Here is a 20,750-nt window from a genome sequence, read left to right as displayed (position 1 = left end):
AAAATCTCAGTATTGATATTCATATACATCTTTATAAACTCTTCTATTGAAAAAAATTGGCAACCATTATGATTTTAAACAGAGCTAATAAGAAACCAGATGTGCTTTGGAAGCCAGTTGATTTACCAGTTCTCTGATTTACCATGCTTTGCCCAGTTGATGGATAGTTTGTCAGATCAAACATAGAGAAGGCCATTTTGCACCACTTTGACTTTCTTCATGGAGCTTCAGTGAGAAAACCACTGCTACTTGTGTCATATCATATCCATTCTGAAGCCTACTGAAGATTCATTGAGAAGTCTAGCTGATAAATGAGTTTTTGTACAGCTCAGAAGACCTGACATGGAGTCTTTCATTATAGATTTCTCCTGGCAATGTGTACTGCTATGCCCATCAGTCAAGCCTGGTGCACAAGGGGAGTTAGAACTTGTATGTGTGAAAATGTAGTGTACCCTTTAGTTCTGAGACTTAGAGCCATCAAACTATAGGGTTTTGTCATTACTGATGTCTTTTTAAATGCACTTTAAGGATATTTGAGGTTTTGTAGCTCCTGTATTTTTCACATTATGATTTCCTCTATTATCATTAAGTTGTAGGAGTATGACTATCTTCACACTCATCAGGTTTTCCTTTCATTTAATGAAAAAAAATCCCATAGGTTAGATATGCAACTCCAAATCAGTAATAAAACTTTTAATTTGATGTCTCACATAAGGTTAATATATATGCAAATACCAAAACTACTAGAGGTCTGTTTTCCTTAGTATTGTAAGCAATTTCCTGCAATGAAGCTACCAAGCAAAAAAAAAAAAAGTATTGATAGTAATCTCTGAATCATCCCAAGATTTTAATCTTGGTGATAAAATCGGGATTATTGTTAATTGGTTTGAACATGTTTCAGTTTCATGTTATTTCCAAGGAAAGGCGTGTAAGCCTTTAAATGCGTTTTGGTCAACTGAGATTTTGTAATTAGCAAGAGCCCATAAATGTCTTCTGATGCTCAGATATACTTATATATTTTCTTATCATGTCTGGTTTCCTTGGACAAAGTCACCTATAACTAAATGTGTCTCTAATCTCTTTGTGACTAGCACATTACATCACTAGAGCTGATACCTTCTGCAATAGCAGAAGACCAGAAAATATTAAATTTCAGTACTGAGTATAAGGTCAATAAATATTTTAAATCCTCATAAGTATGCTGCCTTACTTTATTATTTATCCATTCAGAATTGGTATTAAGCAAGTTTTTAACACCTTAATCCTACAAAATTAGGTATAAGCTAACTCCAAAACTGCATTATCTAGAGAACCTGTCAAATACAATCCACATATAGTTAGTTGCCTCACTGTTCTCTTTTCTGATTTCAAACATATGTATCAGTCAAATACCTCCAATACTGTATTTCATTATTTGCTACAATTATTTTGTTGAACCATACAGTTTTGTCTCTCTCTTTTACTTCAAGAACTTGAAGTACTTCAAACATTTCTTTAATTAGTTTGAATTGAGCAATGACCTATGTAACACACTTACTTTTTTCCAAGGTAGGTATCTCCCAGTTTCTTCTTACCCATACTTTCTTCATCCACACCTGATATGGCAAATAACAGGTAGAAATTATACCTTTCTTTCTCCATATTTCTTTAAACCTTGCTGGCTGCATGCAGATACAGACAACAGCATACTGCTCCCTTAGTTCTGCCGTATATCTGTGTTGTCCTGTCTGTTCTTCACTCTGGACCAAGTTTGAAAGGTATTACTGAATTGTTTAAAAAAATGCCACTTACTGTCCACTAAAGCAATTATTCAAACACACACAGAGTCAACTTCCTAGTAGGTCTGAAGCTATTCTCAAAGATTTGATTTGGTATAGAAGGATTACTGATGATAGTTTCAAAGAAGAGAAATATGTCAGGCATATGTGGCTCAAACCATAACAAACCAGAACAGAATGTTGATGTGCCCCAAAAATCTAACCACTTCATTATTGGATCACTTCAGCAAACAAGTTTTCTCTATTTCAAAACTTTAAAACAATTCCTGCTGTTTCTGTCTCAAATAAATAACTTTCTCCCTTCTGATAGCTTTCTCATGTCTGCCCAGATAAACCAGTGTTCTCAGGAAGCACCTTTAGTTTGATCTTAGTTGTGGTTTTGTGGGTTTTTTTTGGTTTCGGTTTTTTTTCCTATTTTTTGCTCAGCAGAATCATTCTTATTTCTTCTGTAGCTCCTTGACTGGTTCCTTCTTTTTTTATTAGTTCTGACAGCCATGCCAATTGCATGTGCATGCCTCACAGACAGCCTCAGCATTCACAGCATGATCTCTAAAAATTACAACTGTTGGACAATTTCATATATGTACTTTTTAATGACCCAAAGGCACTTAATTCTGACAATATACATCCCTCCAAAAGCTGAACAATGTACTGTATTTGCTTTGACAGATGATTAGTTTATTTTTAAGAATATAATTGTTGCCTTTATCTCTTTACTTTTAAAAATCTATAAATATTTTGGTATAACACATTATTTTATGCAGGTTTCTGTACAGCCATGTGCTTCTTAGAAGATATTCCATATATTTGTCAAGTTGAAAAACCTACAGAGATTGTGTGGAAGTCACTTATTCTTTTTTCCTCTTTTATTTTTTTTTGTGCTGCTTCAGCTATGACAACATATACTGCAACAATGACTGAGAAAGACAAAATACATCCTTCTAAAACTCAACCAAAAAGCATGATTAAATTAGGAAAATTGTATTTCCCTTAATGTCTCATTGCTTTATTTCTGTGTGGACTCTTCCCAGGCATCCTCTCACTTGGGCAGTTTCTAGAGAAATATGAACATCCTTCATGTACTGCTGGAATAATTGAGCTGTCCTTCAGTTTAAAGGCGAAAGAATCCTCCACCTGTGCCAGCACCTCCACCGTGCCTGCACATCCAGAGTGGATAGGGCTTTGGCTTTGACATTCCCCATCTAAGAGCATAAGAAGCTTTACCATGTGTTCACTGTGAACCTAATAACAATGAGGCCAGTTAGAAAATAGTGTTTTTACATTATGCACATGCTAAATATGACTATCAGGTTACAGCTTTTCTCCTTTAAAAATGTGTATCACTTACCATGTTGCAGTCTACAATTTATATGCTTTTCATAGCAGAAGAAATATTTGCTCCTGGCTTTGTTTGCACAGGTCAAGGTACTAGAACGTCGAGAGAAATTCTCACTCCATTTGAAATTAACTGGGTATGAATATCATCTTGCTGAACAAAAGGGATGTCTGATTTTGCTGTGAGTACTGAAGACACATTGCATATCTAGGAAGCTTTTCTTCTCATTACTTAACATGTTGCTCGGTTACCTCACCAGACTTGTCATCTGTGAGGAAGCCTGCTTCATAAAAAAATATTCATAAAGCTAACTTCTCTGGGACTGTGGTGGGAGGAAAACATTTTATTATAGCTATTTCTGAAATTTCAGTTCAAAACTAAGTTGTTACGTTCACACCCTAGATATGAAAAAGCATGGTTGCACAGAGCATTCTGAATAAATTCTGTGATGCCCAACACTGGAGTGCTCTTACGACTCTTGGTATGACACACATCACTCTGTGTGTTCAAAAATTGTCAGGACCTTGGCTAAGGCTTCATGCAAATCACCTATAATCAATTAATCACCTTTCTGTAGTCCAAAGAGTACTGAATTAGAAGGCAAATCAATAGACAAAACTGAGCAAGTTTAGCACAATCAGGTACAATATAGTTGACCCCAACGATCCTGAGAAGCCTTGAATTCCTCTAATAGTTTGCAACCATTTGAAGACAACCTACAGTCAGACAGGTTTAACACAACAGCGGAAAGCAGCTGGACTTTCTCAAACATTTCTCCTGTGGCTGTAGACCTAGTCCTTGGGTGTGCTCTGGTCTATACCTCTGTTTTCCCACAGGCTGTGCAGAATCCAGGAAACTTCGGTTCTGGGGGGGGGGGGGGTAAATGACAACATAAAACCCCCCCCCAAAACAAAACCACCAAAAAAGAGGGAAAAAACCCCAAACAACGACAACAAACAACCCCTCCACAAACCAAAACATCCTAAACCCTAAATGAAACAAGCCACAAAAGCAACACACACACCCCCTCCGAAAAAAAAAATCCAAACAAAAACCCAGAGAAAACAATGAAACAAAACAACCCCCAAAACCCTGAAACAATCTAACAACACAACAAAAGAATCACAAAAAACCCATGCAAAGGAAGAAGAGCTTTGACCGGGAAGCTGGCGGTTCCCTACGAGCTCTCGCCGTGTTCCACCATCTCCTCCGCTGCTGGTGCGACCCGCGGAACCTGCCCAGCCATCAGACGGAAGCAACGCGCGCGCCCACCACCCTGGCCCCGCATCGCTGGCGTACTGGGTTTCGCCTTCGCGACCCGTCCCCGGCTGGTCCCGGTTCCCGCCGGCCCGGCGCTGCCCCCGGCGCCGCCGCTTCATCCCTGTCCCCACCGGGACCTGCCGCAGCGCCAGTGCCCGCGAGGCGCGCACGGCGGGGCCGGTCGGGGGCGCGGCGAGGCGGGACTGCAGCGAGCGCGGCACCGCCCCCGGCGGGCAGACGGGCGCGGCGGCGTCACGCGGCGGTGCCGCCCCCCGCTCCCGGCGGCCACCCCCGCCCGCCGCCGCCGCCGCCGCCGCCGCCGCCGCCGCTGCTTCCGCGCACCCGCAGCAGCGCCCGCCCCGTCGGCGTGCGGCAAAAGCAGCCTCGGCAGCCGCGCCTGCCCTGGCCCCGGCCCCGGCCCGCGGCCCCCGCACAGGTAAGGTGCACCCGCAGCGCGGGCGGAGCGCCGCCGCGGAGGTGCAGCCGCGGCGGAGCTGGTGGTGGTGGCGGCGGCGGAGGCGCGAGAGGCTGGTGGGTTTGCGTGCAGCGTTGTGGAGAGGTGGATGGCGAGGAGAGGAGACGGTGAAGCGGAGGTATAAGTTAAAGGTTGGATGCGGTGATTTATTATCCCTTGCCAAGGCGGGAGGAGGAGGAGAGGAGAAGGGGATCTGCGAGACTTGAGCGATAAAATCAATCTGCTGCATGTTCTCCCTGGCGTGAGCTGCCGTGGCGAAATGCGAAGTCGGGGCAGCGATAGGAATGAATATCGCAATATTATTGTTATGTATCGGCGGCAGTCTGGCAGAGGTGAGGGGTTTGTGCAGAAAGTGCATTGATTATTTGGGACAATATCTATTGTGAACTAGAAGAAAGAGGGCACCCGGCTTCCTCTATATGTGTTTGAAACTGCTGAGGTTCCTGCTGATGGTGTGCATTTTTGAAGGGGTAGAAATTATATCATAAGCATATTAAAATAAATACAGCTGCAGACTGAGAGAGGAGCAAAATCGATCATTCCAGCCGCTTAGGAAAGAATTTGATTCTAGAAATTACGTAGAAATGAGAGGAAAAGATTAATGATGCTGTTAAGTCTGCTTTTGAATTAGAGCACTTCTCCCTTTGGCTGCAGCAAGGTTGTTTTTCAGATCCTTTTATTTCATCCGGTAATTTGTGAACTCTCAGGTCTTCCCTGCACCCAGAGACAATGCTCTGTATTTCATACAATAAGGATTCTGCCAAGGATTGTGCATGGCAACCGATCTGGCATTTATTAAGGATTTATTGACCTATGGGTCTCTCTCTCTCTCTCTTTTTCTAATTTGTAAAGGCTCAATCGGGGCACCTGTGACTAAACCAAAAATATTTGAAGAAAAAAAAAACACGTTTGTAGAGGGTGGGGGAAACATGCGAATTCACTGGTAAGGCATTGCGTTGAATAGCTACATTTATGTTGGTTTGTGTATATTTCTCGCTACATATGTGTTTATACATGTATATTGTGCTGGGAGGAATGGAGGAATGTCTGGTACTGAAGAGCCCATTTGAAATATATATATATATGTTAATAAATTGTCGTCTTTTGAGAATGGAAGTGCCGCTTTGCTTTGGAAATGACTAGACAAGACTGTGCTGTTTATTGGCAGTGTGTGAATTATATCGGCAGTAATAAATAAGCAATTGTTTCTTCTATTTTTTTCTTGCGTCTTTCTCCTTTCTTTTACAGTGTGTTCATCTCTGTGTCTTTGTCTGTCCTTTTTTTCCTCTTTTTTCTGTTTTTTTTCCCTCTGCCTTTTTTTTCCTTTTTCTTCCTCCCTCTTGTCACTGCTGCTGCTCTGTGTGTGTATGTGTGTGAGGGAGGAAGGCAGGCGCCACAGCCAGAGGCAGGCAGCGGGCAGGGATACTCGCGAGGTGGGATCCCCGCGCGGCGGCTCTCCGCGGACACCTGTAGGGATCGCTCTGGCACGCAGGGCGGCCGCGCACACACACACTCACACTCACACGCGCGTCCTTGCCTGGCTCCCCCCACCCTCCCCGCCCCGGCAGGCACCACGGGCTCCTGACATGCTCCCGCTCCTGCGCCCCCTGAGCAGAGGCGCAAAGCTCTTCCCTCCTTCCCCTGTGCGCTCCCGCACAAGTACCGCCGGCGCCCCGTGCACCTCGCGCCTGTCCGCGCGGATCCCGCGTCGCCCTACCCGCGGCACCTCCCGCCTTTCTTTCCCACCTGCCACTTCCCCCTCCACAAACCTACCTGCATCCAGCCTCCCCTTCCCCCACGCTCCCCCAGCCCCCTCACAAATATCCCCCTCCCTCCATGTAATTTCTCACGCCGTCTCCCCGGGCACGCACGCCGTGTCTCAGACCGCCACCCAGCACCCGGTTCTCCGCACCTCCCCCGCACTCCAAAATCCTCTACCTCATCACCTCCTTTTCTTCCGCCGCAGCGGGGCCCCGCGGCCACCCGCAACTCCCCTCCCCGCCCTCGGTGCATCGACACGGGCTCCCACTCATGCCCAACCCCACGCCGGTGCGGAAGCCGCGGACGCCGGGCCCCCATCGTGCTCAGCCGGCAGCCGCGGGGCCGCTCCCGCTCGGGCGGGCGCGGGCAGCGGCCGCCGCCCCGTCGGGCCGCGCAGGGCGGAGCTGTTCCGGGTGCTGAAGCGGGAGCAGCGGCTCGCCGCGGTACCGCAAGCGAGCGGCGCCCCTGCCCGCGGCCCCTGCCGCGCCCAGAAAGGCGCTCTTGTGAGCAGGGTTGCTGGGGCGTCCTCCACGGGCCCTCCCGAGCACCAGGCTGGGAGGGGAGCTGCCGGAAAATCCCTCGGCCGGTAGCGGCGTTGCAAGAGGTGGCTCCTGCCGGGGGACAGGGAGGGTGTGGGGGAAACCTGGTGTCTGCTCGCTGCGGGTGGGCACAGCTGGCCTCTGCCCTCGAAGTTTGGGCGTTCTCCCCTGCTCCCTTTTGCTGCTTCTGCCCACCTCGCGTGTGACAAATAATAAAAATAATCGTGTTGACATTTAGAGGAATGAAATTAAATATAAAGAGAGAGTAGGAGGTGACTTAGCAGCTCTGAACGTGTCAGGTGCAGGCAGCTGAGGTGTGTGCCTGTTTTTAAAACCTGTTTCTCCCCGGCAGGGTCATCTCTGCCTCCTTTCCCCCCACACACACGCGTGGGCACACACACACTCACACACTCACACACTCACACACTCACACACTCACACACTCACACACTCACACACTCACACACTCACACACTCACACACTCACACACTCACACACACACACACATACACACACCCCCACCCCACCACCTCAGCAGCAGCTCTGGACATGCTATTTGGCCTGCCTAAGTGTTGCTGGTACAGAAATGTAAGGGAGGGGAAGGGGAAGCAGTCGGTGGGGGTTGGAGATCCTCTTCTCCATCAGAGAGATCTGCTAATACACAGCGTCCAGAAAAGATTTAGCAGCTTGGAGGAGAAAAACAGAGAGTGTAGCCTCTCTGCTGAAATGGTTTCTATGTAGAAATCTCTTCAGAGGATGAGAGTGAACTGTGACATAGATATAATTTTTAAAATGAAGAACTGTTGTCTTAAATAAGGGCAGTTGAGTAAACATACACAAAATACTGCAACCCAGTTCAGAGGACTAACACCTGGGATTAGCTGATCTGCATCATGAATAATGTCAACATCAGAGCTGGCTTGAATTGGATTTTCCCTGCCATAACAGAGAATATCAGTCCCAAAAGAAACCAGGTGGCAGAGAATAAAACTTGGCTTGAAATTTTCAAAAAGCCTTCTAAGAAACCATTGCAATTGTTCCTCACCCCATGAAAATAAACCAGTAGGTGTGCCATATACTGTGGAGCCTATAAATTCTTGCTGGGAGCTCAGTTCATTTTATTTTCTGACCTGTGTTAGAAACAACTAGAACTGGTCTTGGTAGCATTGTCTACATGTACATTCAGAGGTGTTGGTGTTTCCATAAATAAATTGCAATAAAATAAATTGCAGAATGAACACCACCTTTTCTGTTTAGCATTGTTCTTGTAATAATAAAATAGACTACTGAAATATTTGAAAGTTTTGGAAAGGTAAGTAATCTAGTATAAGCATATATGTTAAGATTTAGAATTAGCACTGCAAATTATTATAATTTCTCAGTAACTCTAAAATAACAGGAGCCTTTTCATTATGTCAACAGCAGCTGAATTGAAAAAAATAATCACAAATCTTCACTGTTGATCAACTTTATTATTTAACATGTTACTAGTCATCATTTCTTATTATTCTGTTTCAATTCCTTACAGATTAGAAACAAACAAAAACAATAGAGGAAAATCACCCCCCTGGATCTAAGCCTTGGCCTTTTGCAAACAAACAGAAGAGAAGCTGTCAGGCTTTACATGTCAAGTAGTCACTCAGCTGTCTGACAGCTTCTGGGTTTCAGCCCCATTGGGGTTGAGGCGGCTTAGGAAACCACGAGCGATGAAACCTGTCGTCTGCTGATGCTGCTCTAGCACCATGGCAGATGATCTGTGATATGACAAGAAGATCAACCCTAGGGAGGCAGCATTGGGATCAATAATTGACTTCCTGGGAAATTACAGCTGGTGGAGAGGATGTAAAAAGAAGTGTGCACACCCCGGGGATATTGCTACAACCTTGCCAAGCTGGTGGATCCACTTGGAGGAGTGTTTTGCCACTGATCTTGGTTTTTCTCCAGGTTTGGTAATGTTGGCCTTGGGGAAAATATCTGCTGATTCACCCATCCCTGGACACCTTTTGCAGAGCCCAGCTGACCAGTGAAGGGACCAAACGGCACCTTACCCTCACTGCGGGTCCCCTCTGGTGACCCCTGGCACCATCTCGTGCCCAACCCCATCGTGTGGGGCACCTGGAGTCCCCCGCCCCGGGGAGTCTCCCACAGTGACCCCCGCACCCGGGGCGGGGGTGAGTGTGCCTGAACCTCCCAGTGCAGCTGGTGCCCGACAAGATTTTACCCTGTCTGCCACCAGGGCCCCAGTGCTGCCCCCCGCCAGCCCTGCCGCCCCACTCACCCGCCCCAGGCCGCGCAGGATGGGGGCGGCACTGGTGCGGCGTGGGGGCTGCCTGCTGCTCTGGCTGGCCTTACTGCTGGGCTGCTGGGCTGAGCTGGGCAGTGGGCTGGAGTTCCCGGGTGCAGAGGGCCAGTGGACCCGCTTCCCCAAGTGGAATGCCTGCTGTGAGAGCGAGATGAGCTTCAACATGAAGACCCGTAGCTCCAGTGGGCTGGTGCTCTACTTTGATGATGAGGGCTTCTGTGACTTTCTGGAGCTCATCCTCACCCAAGGTGGGCGTCTACAGCTCAGCTTCTCCATCTTCTGTGCTGAACCTGCCACCCTGCTCTCGGACATGGCTGTCAACGACAACCTCTGGCATGCTGTTGTCATCCGCCGTCACTTCAAGAACACAACACTGATCATTGACCGAGCTGAGGCCAAGTGGGTGGAAGTGAAGTCCAAACGGCGGGACATGACTGTCTTTAGTGGGCTCTTCTTAGGTGGTCTTCCACCGGAGCTGCGGTCAGCGACGCTAAAGCTGACACTCTCCTCGGTCAAGGACCGGGAGCCCTTCAAGGGCTGGATAACAGACATCCGGGTCAACTACACGCAAGCGTCACCAGTGGAGAGCCAGGAGGTGCGGCTGGATGATGAGCAGAGCCGCTTGTGTGCCAGGGAGGATGTCTGCCTCAATGGGGGTGTCTGTTCAGTGCTCAATGACCAGGCTGTCTGTGACTGCTCCCAAACAGGCTTTCGAGGGAAGGACTGCAGTGAAGGTAAGGTGCCATTTCAACTAGCCCCACTGCCCCCTCCCCATCATTCCATGGAGGGGACGGGTAGGAGGCCAGACCTGCATGAAGTTTCATCTGTATGAGTGGATCTTCCTCCCTCTCCCCCCTTTCAACCATGACCCAGGCCCCCCTCTTCTCCACCGTCTCCTCCCTGTCTTCCACATGTCTCTGTGGCCAGCCATAGTGCCATTATTCTTCTGTTTTCTGAGAGGCTGGGTGAGAGAAGGAAGAGGAGCAGGATGTTATTTGAATGTCTTCTGGGGGCAGGGTGGGATTTGGGGTTGTTCCAGGCAAAGAAAAGATGGGTCCTGGGTACCAGATGTCTCCCAGGTGGGAGGGGGTGGTTGGCGTCATGCTTGGCTGAAGTTGAAGCAGAGGACAGGCATGCTTATCACAAGCAGCTGGTGCTAATTAATTTGGGGAGCAGGAAAAGCAGTCATGGGCATAATTTACTGGATGAAGTGCAAAGATGACCTGGGTTTGGTTTTGTAGGGTAGAGGAGACCCAGAGTCCACTTTAGTATTTGCCTCTCCTATGTCATTGAAATAAAATCAGTGATTTATTTGTGAATTCCTGAAATTGTTGCTGGGGAAGAGGGAGATTAAACAGAGGATTTTTACATGAATGTAAATGGTACTGCTTTGCAGTGTATTTAGCAATTCACCATGCTGGTTAGACAGGGAGAATGCAAAGGGCAAGGGGGAAGTACATACTCCAAGACCACAAAATTGCTGAATAGCTTTACCAAGGAAGAGGGAGCTTAGAAAAACAGCCATTTCCTGAATCCCATCTACAAATAAATCACTGGGTAAAATATGATTCATAGTCAGCGCCTGTTGGTGTTGGCAAATGGAAGGAATGCGAACATTTACTTTGCAGATGCATGCAGGACTCTTGTTTTTTATTATTTTGTTAGTAAATGTACCATTGCTTGCAGCTCCTTAAGCATAGAAAAGACACGTGTTGTGTACCTAGAACAGGATATAAAGGTGTATGAATGAAATAAAAGCAAATGTATCAAGGGAAAATATAATCGTCATGTCAAAATTGGAGAGAAAGGACCTAAGTTTAAAATGTAAAAGGTAAATATAAATAAGATGTTATCAAAGCCAAATTAAGATCTTCACTGAGTGGCTGCATGACATTTATGGCTGAATAATTTGCCTTTAGCATTTCTCTCAGATTTCACTTGTTATAAGAAAGAAAACATCATTTGTGACTGTGCTTTATTATGTAACACCTCTGTCTTAGTGTCAATACTGAAAATGCTATAGTCATTCTGCATCCTGTTTACTTTATCAGCTCTTTATCTCTCATCTGCCATTTGTAAAAAATTCAAACCCTATTGCCATTTTAAATAAATTTTAATCAGAGCAAATGATAGTTTCAGAAAATAAGATGTTTGTACTTTCAATTGCACCAATTCCCAGAAACTGTAAAATGTAATATATTTAATATTAGGCAGATCATCTAAATGGATTTAGTGTTTGGAAATCAATTTTTAATATATGATACTACATAATCTAGAGGTGTGTGTACAATGTTTTAGTTGGGCTCTATTATAAACTAAAAAGAAAATGAGTTTTAGCAGCTTTACATAATAGTAGGTTCAACAGCTATTTTTAAGGAACATTTTAATGTTTAGATTAAATGTTAGTGAAATATTTAGTGTACATAATTATATTTATACTTATTAAAAATTGTATGGAGCTTTTAAGAGGATGACACTCAAAATAATATTTAGAATCCCCACAAATTAAGGCAAAATGCTGACTTAAATACTGGTGATTTTACATTTGACCTCAGTGGGATCAAGATTCTCTTCACATGTCCCTAGACCACTAAGAAACCTTATAAAATAATAACAAGACTTGTAATTTTAGCATACTTGCTCAACAAAGGATCATAAACTATTCAGATTCTGATTTCATTTGGAATGGGAGGCAACATTTTCCCTCCTAACTATAAAAATGGAAGTAGTCCTATAGTTTATATCTGTTAATTAATAAAAGATATTAAATTTCCTTCAGTCAGGTTTTGATTAAGGGATTAGAAGCTACTCATATGTGCTATGAAAGGTATTGAAATATTGTAATTTATTTAATATTCTAAGAAATAGAAAAGGCAGAAGAATAAATAAACCCTTTATAGATGCCAAGAAAGAAACCCTGGCTGCTGCTTAGTTTTTTGTAGTCAACATAGAAATTATGCTGTTGAGATTGATCTTTTGTTCCTAGAATGTATAAATTTCATACAAGCCTTAGCAAGACATTGCCATTGCTAGAGGATCATCTCAGACTACAATTATCTGGAGGGGTCTTCCAAGTTTTCACATTTACCCTTGTTTTGCTTTTTGTTTAAGAATAGTTTAGATGGGAAAAAAGCCCAACTTTCCATTTTTATCTGAATTTGTAGCCACATGTCCTGGTTGATACCTTTTCTTTTAAGGTGAAAGATGGTTGTTAAATTCTATTTTCCTTGGACTTTTGTTTTTCTCTCCATCTTGGATTTATTATGGTTCTGTATCTCTGCAGTCTGGTAAGACAGTGTCCAACAATGTAACGAGGAAAACCTTAGGAATCAATAACAACAACAATGAAAACCTTTTCAAAATTTTCTATCCTGACTTGCATGTTTGAGAGTTTAGAAATTAGAGATTTAGGGTTGAAGTTTCAAGTCTTAGGATGCCATTTTTGATAGAAGTTTAATTATTTTCAGGACAAAATAATTGTGTGGGTTTTTTTTTTCAGATTTTCTTCTTTAACAATCTCATTAATGTTTCCAGATGTAATTTTGTTCTTTTAAAAATGAAGTTGAATGAAGTTGGGTTTTTTTGAAAACCCATAGAAATATAAATTAACTCCAGTAGGCTTAACAGGTACCTGTCAGGAGTAGCTTAATTTATGTTTTCTGGACTACACCAGTAAGAACAGTGCAAGCTAGGAAAGAAGCATTCAGTCATGCCCTTTGTTCGAATAGGATCTAAATTCTTTTCATAAATCACAGAAAAAGGACTGGAATTTTGTTGAAGTGTGAAGAATCTGCTGTCCACAGTGCAGAAAAATATGATCTCTAGCAGTTCTGTTGTCGATGAATCCATGAGTAAAACCAGCACAGGAGCCCTCTAAAAAAGAAAATAAAATTTCTCTTTAATACAACAGAAGGGAGTATTATTTCACATAATAATAGTGACTCAGTAGAAGAAAAAACAGGAAAAAATATAATAAATTTTATTAGTAATAAGACTAGCATTGAAATAAACCCTGATTGCCATATCAATTTTCTGATAAATTTCTAATATACATTGCAATCTATTCAGTGAAAATTATATTTCCTGAAATTACTCAGATTGGTATGGCTTGGTTCTGTGATAGGGAGAGCTGTTTATTAATAAGACAGATCTTTAAAGTCAGATTTTTAGTCAATTAATTCAAGGTTCTAGAAGGTAAGGAGAATACTTGATTTATATCAATGAGCCTCCATATTCTTCTCCTAACTTTACTCCTTACATTAAAATTTCAAACCAAATAAACCCTATTTTGCATATTGAATTAATGCAATAGTGACCTTCTGACTTCAGGAAAAAAAAAGGTAATTTCCATTTCATCCTCATTTACATAAAAATAACCTTGTTCAGTATCCTGTCTGAGAAAATAAGCATATACCTCTAAAAGAGGTAAGAAAATGCACATGATGCATTGATTTAGGGGGAAGTTGCTCACTGATGCTAACTTCTTGTCACTCCATGCCATTCTGCTTTTCTATATCTGTAATTGCTTGAAAAAATTGCACACAGGATCCTTTGTCTTTTAAAATAGAGCTTGCCTACCTACCTCAATATTAGCATGCTATAGAGCCTATTGCTGTATGATTTCAAAGTATTCCTGTTTAGAACGTTTTATTTTAACTGTTCTACTGAGTTTCTGGTTCATGAGAAAAATGAGGACTGTTCATGCAGCTGTTCACTGTAAGAGATACTCTTCCTTGTCAGCTATGCAGAAGTTGTTGCCAGCTATGGTTTGAACTGTGAAAGTGATTTTTGAGGATGCAAGTTCCAGATGTCTCAGGCTAGCCAGCACTGAGATTTGCTTGTTTGGGTTCTGAATATATTACATCAGTCCTTGTTGTGCATATTTTCTTTTTCATGTTAACTTTTTAAAAAGTCAACCAATATTTGTATCTCTGAAAATTTTCATATTTTAATCCATTTAATTCTCCTATAACTTGAATGAAACATTTAAACTTCTTTAATTATCTATTTCAAGATATATGTTTGAGTGAGATGCTGTTGAACTCATTGCCTATAGTCAGTCTTAACAGAGTAGTAGTCACGATGGTCTTTATCCTTCTTGAATAGTTAGCTACATATACTTAGGCCTAGTAAATACTGTGAACAAAACTTTCCTTTTGAATTACACTTCAGAATTTTTATCTACAGGGATCATCTCTATTATGTGATCTGTATTCCTTCTGTATGCTGAATTTCTTGTCAATGCCAATGGCCATTGGGGTGATGTTGATTTAGAGGAAGAGAGAGAAATCCACCAGAGATTGTGCTAAGATTCCACTGTCTTTACAAATTATGTAATTAACAATAAATGTTTTCACTTTATTTAATATTTTTAAATGGTGACTGTTGTCAGAATAGAATCTTGAGCACAGATAGTCAAGTAATCCAAAAGTGTTTCAGAACTGTGTTAAAGCTGTGGCCTTCACATTTAGTCATACGGAAACACAATCCTTATGTCAGTTTAAAGCACAGGTTTGCATCATTTTCATAATGAAATTTGATATATTATTTTGTTTGCCAGGATTCAGCATTATAGGATATTGACTTCAGTATCTGTCTCATGCAAAATCACAGGAATTTAAATACTGTGTCACTCATAATTAGGAGTTAGCAGTCTGTTTTCTGTTATCTTCTAAAGAGGTTTCTTGTTGAGTATTACTAATCCTTTCAAAAAACTGTTATTGAAATACTTCCAGACGACCACTTACACATACAGCCTACATCATGGTATCCCAGATCAATAATATTTTAATTAGTGAGGTTGTTGCTTCCATTTGTGCATAGTTGAGGTGCCAGGTCCCTGTTAATTTTAAGTCTATATTGCAAATTATAGAAGACTAATATGCTAGAAGAATTTATAGCTAGCACCATAGGGTCTTTTGTCAGATTGGTCATATTAATTCAGAATTTCAAAAGAATATATTAAAATTGTTTATATTTAATGTAACTACAGCTTAAGGCTTACAGGCGTTTTGGACCAAATATACTTGATCTTTTGTCTCAGCTGCAGGTCAGATCCCTAGGGGTCTTTTACCAGTAAATGCTAGCCAAGGAGTTATGGGAAAACATTTAGATTCCAGAGCATATAATTTTATCCCATCATCATTACTGACCTGATGGATTGGAATGGGGATACAGCCTGGCAATTAAAACAAGTTCCTCATAGAAATAGCTTTATATAGAGGCTAACATTAGCATATGCAGCTTTAAGGGTTTATGCTTGTTTTAATAAACATATTAAAATTGGTTGGTAATCTAAAACAAAAATGTTCACCCATCTCTCTTGGTGAATTTAATATGATGCTTTCATAAAGCTTGATGTTTCTTTCAGAAAACGTTAAACCATACCAGATTCTGGAAAAATGCTTTGTCCAGTTTATTGCACTGTAGTTGAAAGTTGTGTACCCTCATAAACATGTGATTTTACAGAACAGTGAAGGGCATTGTGAGGTGTTGCATAACTTTCTGTACGTACCTGAGGAGTAAATTGTAAAGATTAAAGTTTCCTTCTTTAAGGGAATGATTTGCTAAAACATAGAAAAATGCCTTTACCTGTGTTGTTATATATAGAATTGACTAGCAAAGACAGGATACATAATACTTGGTGCCTTTATTTAGTTCTACCCTGACCCAAGATCATAATTTAATCTTTTGCAAAAGACATACACTTTCTTGAATGACACTTTCTTCTTCTGTATTGCAGTGATGCTGTTGAAAAGTATTACCAGCCTGGATTATATTGTCATGAATGCAGAACTTAATGTTGCAGCTCAGGTGCTCTTCTGCCAAGCTAAAAAGTAATTGCATGCAGTGGGTTTGTGCATTAGCCATTTTCCTAGATATTGGAGTAGAGTCAGTAGACTCAATGAGCACTTCATTGCCCAAAATACCTGTAGTAACTAATGCACTAATGAAGTAGGAAAAAGCACATGGATTTGATATGACATTGCTTTCTCAGTGACCCTAGCCAGTTCACACCACTTCTCCAGTTTGTTTTCTTCATCTGTAAAGTTAAACTAGTGACAGTCCATACATGATTTTTTGGTAGGATTTTTTTTTACTGGTCATCAGGTACTTGAAAGATCAGAATTTCTATTAGGAATCTAGTAGAGGAAGTTAAAACTTGAAGGTCCCTTTACTGTAGCACAATCGCTTTAGTCTACAGAACTGATACTTGTCTGTCAGCTTTGAAGTTTCTGGCATTCCTACTGCCTATCCATAGCTGAGTGTTCAGAATAGTGTGTTTTTTGTTGTGCACAACACAACTGCCACTGCTTTCCATTAGTCTGACTAGATATCTGAAATGATACAGGTTGTCAACTGCCAACCACTCTTCCTTTGACAATTCAGCTCTTCTTATGGTCATAACTATTCTTATCCTTTGCAATGTTACAACACCTGTACAAAAGCCATCTTTATTACTATAAAAGGATCCAAGGTTTAGTGTCTGAGGATAGTGAAAATCTCTGGCTCGCTGCCAATGATAATTTTTTTAAAGTTGCATTTTATTCAGTTTTTAATAAGCAATCTGCGGGTGAGAGTACGAGGGGTCCTCAGTCATGCCTGGTTTTAGCTTGTAAAGAAATGAGACACAGGTACGCTGGCAGTAAATCTATAAGAACAGGATTATGTTATTTTGTTTTGTTTTATTCTAGAATTTTGTTTACTTTCATTCTATGGAGTAGATTATGAACCTAGAACTGTTTAGATAGGTCCTAATAAGCAGAAAATTTGATGTCTTTTAGATCACTGAAAAACACATGGTCTGTTTTCATTGAAGTCCATTTGAAGTCCCATTGACTCATGTTTAGAATTAGGGCAAACCTAATAACCTGCTGATTCTGGATTTATTATTCAAGTGGGAATATGAAAACAGAGATATCTAGGGCAAATTAAATAACCTGCTGATTCTGACAGTAATATTCTTCTGGGAATGTCTATGGAGAAAATACTTTTCATAAATTCATACCATCATCATCATCATCATCATCATCATCATCATCATCATCATCATCATCATCATCACAATTGTTCATTGATTTAATGTATACCTTGCGAACCATGCTGAAAGAGTAAAGCTATATGACTAATTTTGTTTTATAATTAAGACACTGTACTTTGAGGAAAAATGTGTTTTAGAGCAAAAAATGGGTGGTGTATTCACTAGAAGCACTTTTTGCATTTCCTGCTACTACAAACTGTGAAACAGTGTATTTTGCCTATGTAAGAGTTACATACCAACAAGGCTATGGAGGTGTAAAAGTTGCAGATTCCTTTTAGACTGGGCCACATTGTCCTGATATGAGAAAGTTTGACTTTTTGGTGATTTTGTCCAGAGAAAAGGCTTTGTGTTGCTTAAAGGCAGAGAAACTAGATTGATTCTTCGCACAGTGCTGTCTTTTTGTAGTTAAGTGACTACATGGAGCCTTTGAGGAGGTCACTGACATTATACTATGCAATTGGAGATGTATGTCACACTTCCAAAGTTCCTCAATTGCATCTTAATTTCTGATACAGAATGGCCTTCATGTTGATCTTCTTTCTCTTCTGTTGTTTTTAGCTTTAACAAAAGATTTTCTAAAATGACACTTTAACAAAGGAGGTATTTCCATTAGAAACAGACTCCTTGAGAAAGATTGCATATATATTGTAAATTATATGTACTTTCTTTTGAAGAACTATATAAAAAATCACAAAATTAGTGAGTAGACATGGGGTGAAGATCTGTATCTCAATACTGCAATTTTCTTTAGAAGGTTATCCTGACTCTTCTTTCTTCCCAAAGGTGACAACAGAAATGTTCACACACACACATGAACATTTACACAATGGTTCTCCAGGGCACAACCATGGTGAATACCTCTAGAATGAATTACGATATTGTGATGCAAAGATTATATTCATTATTAATAAAAACGTGAGAATTGCGCCTTAATGCTAAGAATAAAAAAGAGTGCTCTTCAGCCCTCCTAAGAAAGACATTATATTTCCTCATTCTACATGATACAGAAGTGATAAAAATGGTATTAAAAAGTTGGGATTTCACTGATTATTGCTCAGCAGCAGTCTTACATTTTTCATTTGTAAAATTATTTGTACGTTTTACATTTGTAAAATCAGGCTCTTAACCTGTAATGTCCAGGGACAGGAGTCAGAGAGGCCAGTGAGATATTGCATCTCGATCCTAGACGGCACACACTGCTATGTCTAAGCACAATGATTTTCAGCAATAGAACTTCTGGTCTGCTATGCTTGCAAATCCACTGAAAAACACATTACATTAACATTCAGAGGTTTTATCTATTCTCTTATCATTGACTGGATCCCACTGCCTTGTGTTAAGTATCATTGGTGTCTTTAAATAACTAGATTTTTTCTTGCACATTATAAATACCCACATCATTCAAGTGTGCTATTCAGTCCCATATTAGCCATTGTGATACTGTGAGTCATGCTGGTGGATTCTGTAAATCTTAAACCATGAAAGCATGCACAGTGATGCAAATGAATGAAATTTCCTTCCAATTTGATCCCTATGAAAAGAAAAGAAAAGAAAAGAAAAGAAAAGAAAAGAAAAGAAAAGAAAAAAGAAAAGACCCATAAACATATCCTTTGCAGTATAAGTTAATGAAACCACAGAATTCAGAAGCAAATCTGCCTTCATTGAGCTTGAGCAGTGGCTTTCATCTTTTTTCTTGCTTGTGTCTAAGCATGGAATTTGTCTCTTTACTCACATTTGCATAAAAAAGTAATAAAAAGCACTTAGTGATGATGTGTCTATTGTGATAGAGTTATACCAAATTCAAAAAGCATGCCTCTAAGAGCTTAGTAATATTAACTTATTTTGATGTTGTACTTTAATATGGGGTAATTTCCCCTTGCATACTAAGGAAATTGATTAACCAAAGGAACTGGGAGAGAAAAATGTCTATAGAAATCATATATATTATACTGTAAAATATTTTTAAAATATTTTGATTTTGTAGATTTGTTGCATTCAGTAATATCTCTGTCAATTGATGGGTTAAAATAATTTGTTGCAATACTCCTTTCATGTCTATGTAAATCAGGATCGATGCCTCTTGAAGCTAATATGTTAAACCATTGTAAAATCAGAGTAAGATCAGAATCAGCTCCTCTGGTTAGGAAAAACCCCACACCTTTCAAATGTATCAATACTAAACCACCCCCAAACCTCATGGAATAAACAGGCTTAATCTTGCCTACTACTGTGTAGCGCTTTGCAATCTTTATAGAAATGTCTTTTGTTATTCAGATGCATAGAAACATTTTACCAGCTCAAAAATGACTGTCAAAAGGCTTTGCTTGCTTGTTTCCCACACCTGTATGTTAGCAATAATTACTTATTCCACTCTTTAGTTTTTCTCTTTTGTAGATGTATAGTAAGAACTTGCAGTGCCATTTTCCCTTAAAAAATTGTAAATTAATGGCTTAAAAAATCATATTCTAACTGCACTTTCACCCCCATAGAGGAGATGATCTATCCTGTATTAAAATGTTTGTCCTTTGAAAATGCTGCCAAGTATTTTTGTCAACTACATGTTCAAATCAATTTTCACACTCCTTTGGTTGTTGTTAGATACACATTTAGTGCATGGGTCTTTTAAGCACAGACCAGTATGGCCTGTTTCCATCTTCTCTAATCAGCTGAAGTCATCAGTGTCAGTCTAACATGTATGAACACACTGCACTCAAAATTTATGCTCTGAGAATAATATTAAAAGCACTTAGAAGCTGTGAACTGTCAGGACAAAAGATAGTGTGCAATTTTAATTTGATCTGTTTCTGGGTATCCATTATGAAATAGTGTTTAATTATATAATCATATACCACTTTATCCTCAAGCTTTCTGCCTCATTCAGTCTGATAATAATTTCTTCTATATTTTGTTTTCTCTTTGTGGTTCAGTTTGTAGCTCTGAGCCTTATTTATCGTCCTTATTCAAATCAGCTCTGAAGAGAAACTAGTAATTTTTCCCTAGGCTTTTCTAAGGTTTTCATAGCAGCAACATCTGAGCTGCTATGCAAATATTAAAAATTACACAATGCCCATGTAAGATGACAGATAGTATTATCCCATTTGTAGAGGAGAATTGAGGCAATAGAGACTGCAAGTAAAAGCATTCACTGAGTGCCCGTCTGAAGTTTTTCTGAGTACTTCACACACAGAACCACATACTTTAAGCATCCACTATAACTTCAAAGTACGTTTCTCACTGACTTCAGATTAGTTTTGAGT

The 20,750-nt window shown here is 40.8% G+C and overlaps 1 protein-coding gene across 33 annotated transcripts in view; it reads left to right on the top strand.

The window, feature by feature from the left end:
* Window positions 1-4,665: 4,665 nt before the first annotated feature.
* Window positions 4,666-20,750, top strand: part of NRXN1 (neurexin 1) — a 726,520-nt gene continuing 710,435 nt past the window's right edge. For 29 of the 33 annotated variants that reach the window (XM_071580693.1, XM_071580684.1, XM_071580616.1 and 26 more), the window contains exons 1-2: window positions 4,666-4,810; window positions 8,679-10,186. In XM_071580693.1, coding sequence (XP_071436794.1) covers window positions 9,448-10,186 — 739 coding nt within the window. In that variant the 5' untranslated portion in view covers window positions 4,666-4,810; window positions 8,679-9,447. Of the gene's footprint in view, window positions 4,811-4,878; window positions 4,981-5,107; window positions 5,182-5,718; window positions 5,793-8,678; window positions 10,187-20,750 lie in introns of those variants that run through there. The other 4 variants (XM_071580452.1, XM_071580442.1, XM_071580470.1 and 1 more) reach the window with 4 other exon arrangements.

The sequence above is a fragment of the Pithys albifrons genome, chromosome 2, assembly GCF_047495875.1.
Source record: "Pithys albifrons albifrons isolate INPA30051 chromosome 2, PitAlb_v1, whole genome shotgun sequence".
Taxonomy (NCBI): domain Eukaryota; kingdom Metazoa; phylum Chordata; class Aves; order Passeriformes; family Thamnophilidae; genus Pithys; species Pithys albifrons.
The sequence above is the reverse complement of the archived record's forward strand: the minus strand, read 5'-3'. Positions and strand labels throughout refer to the sequence as shown.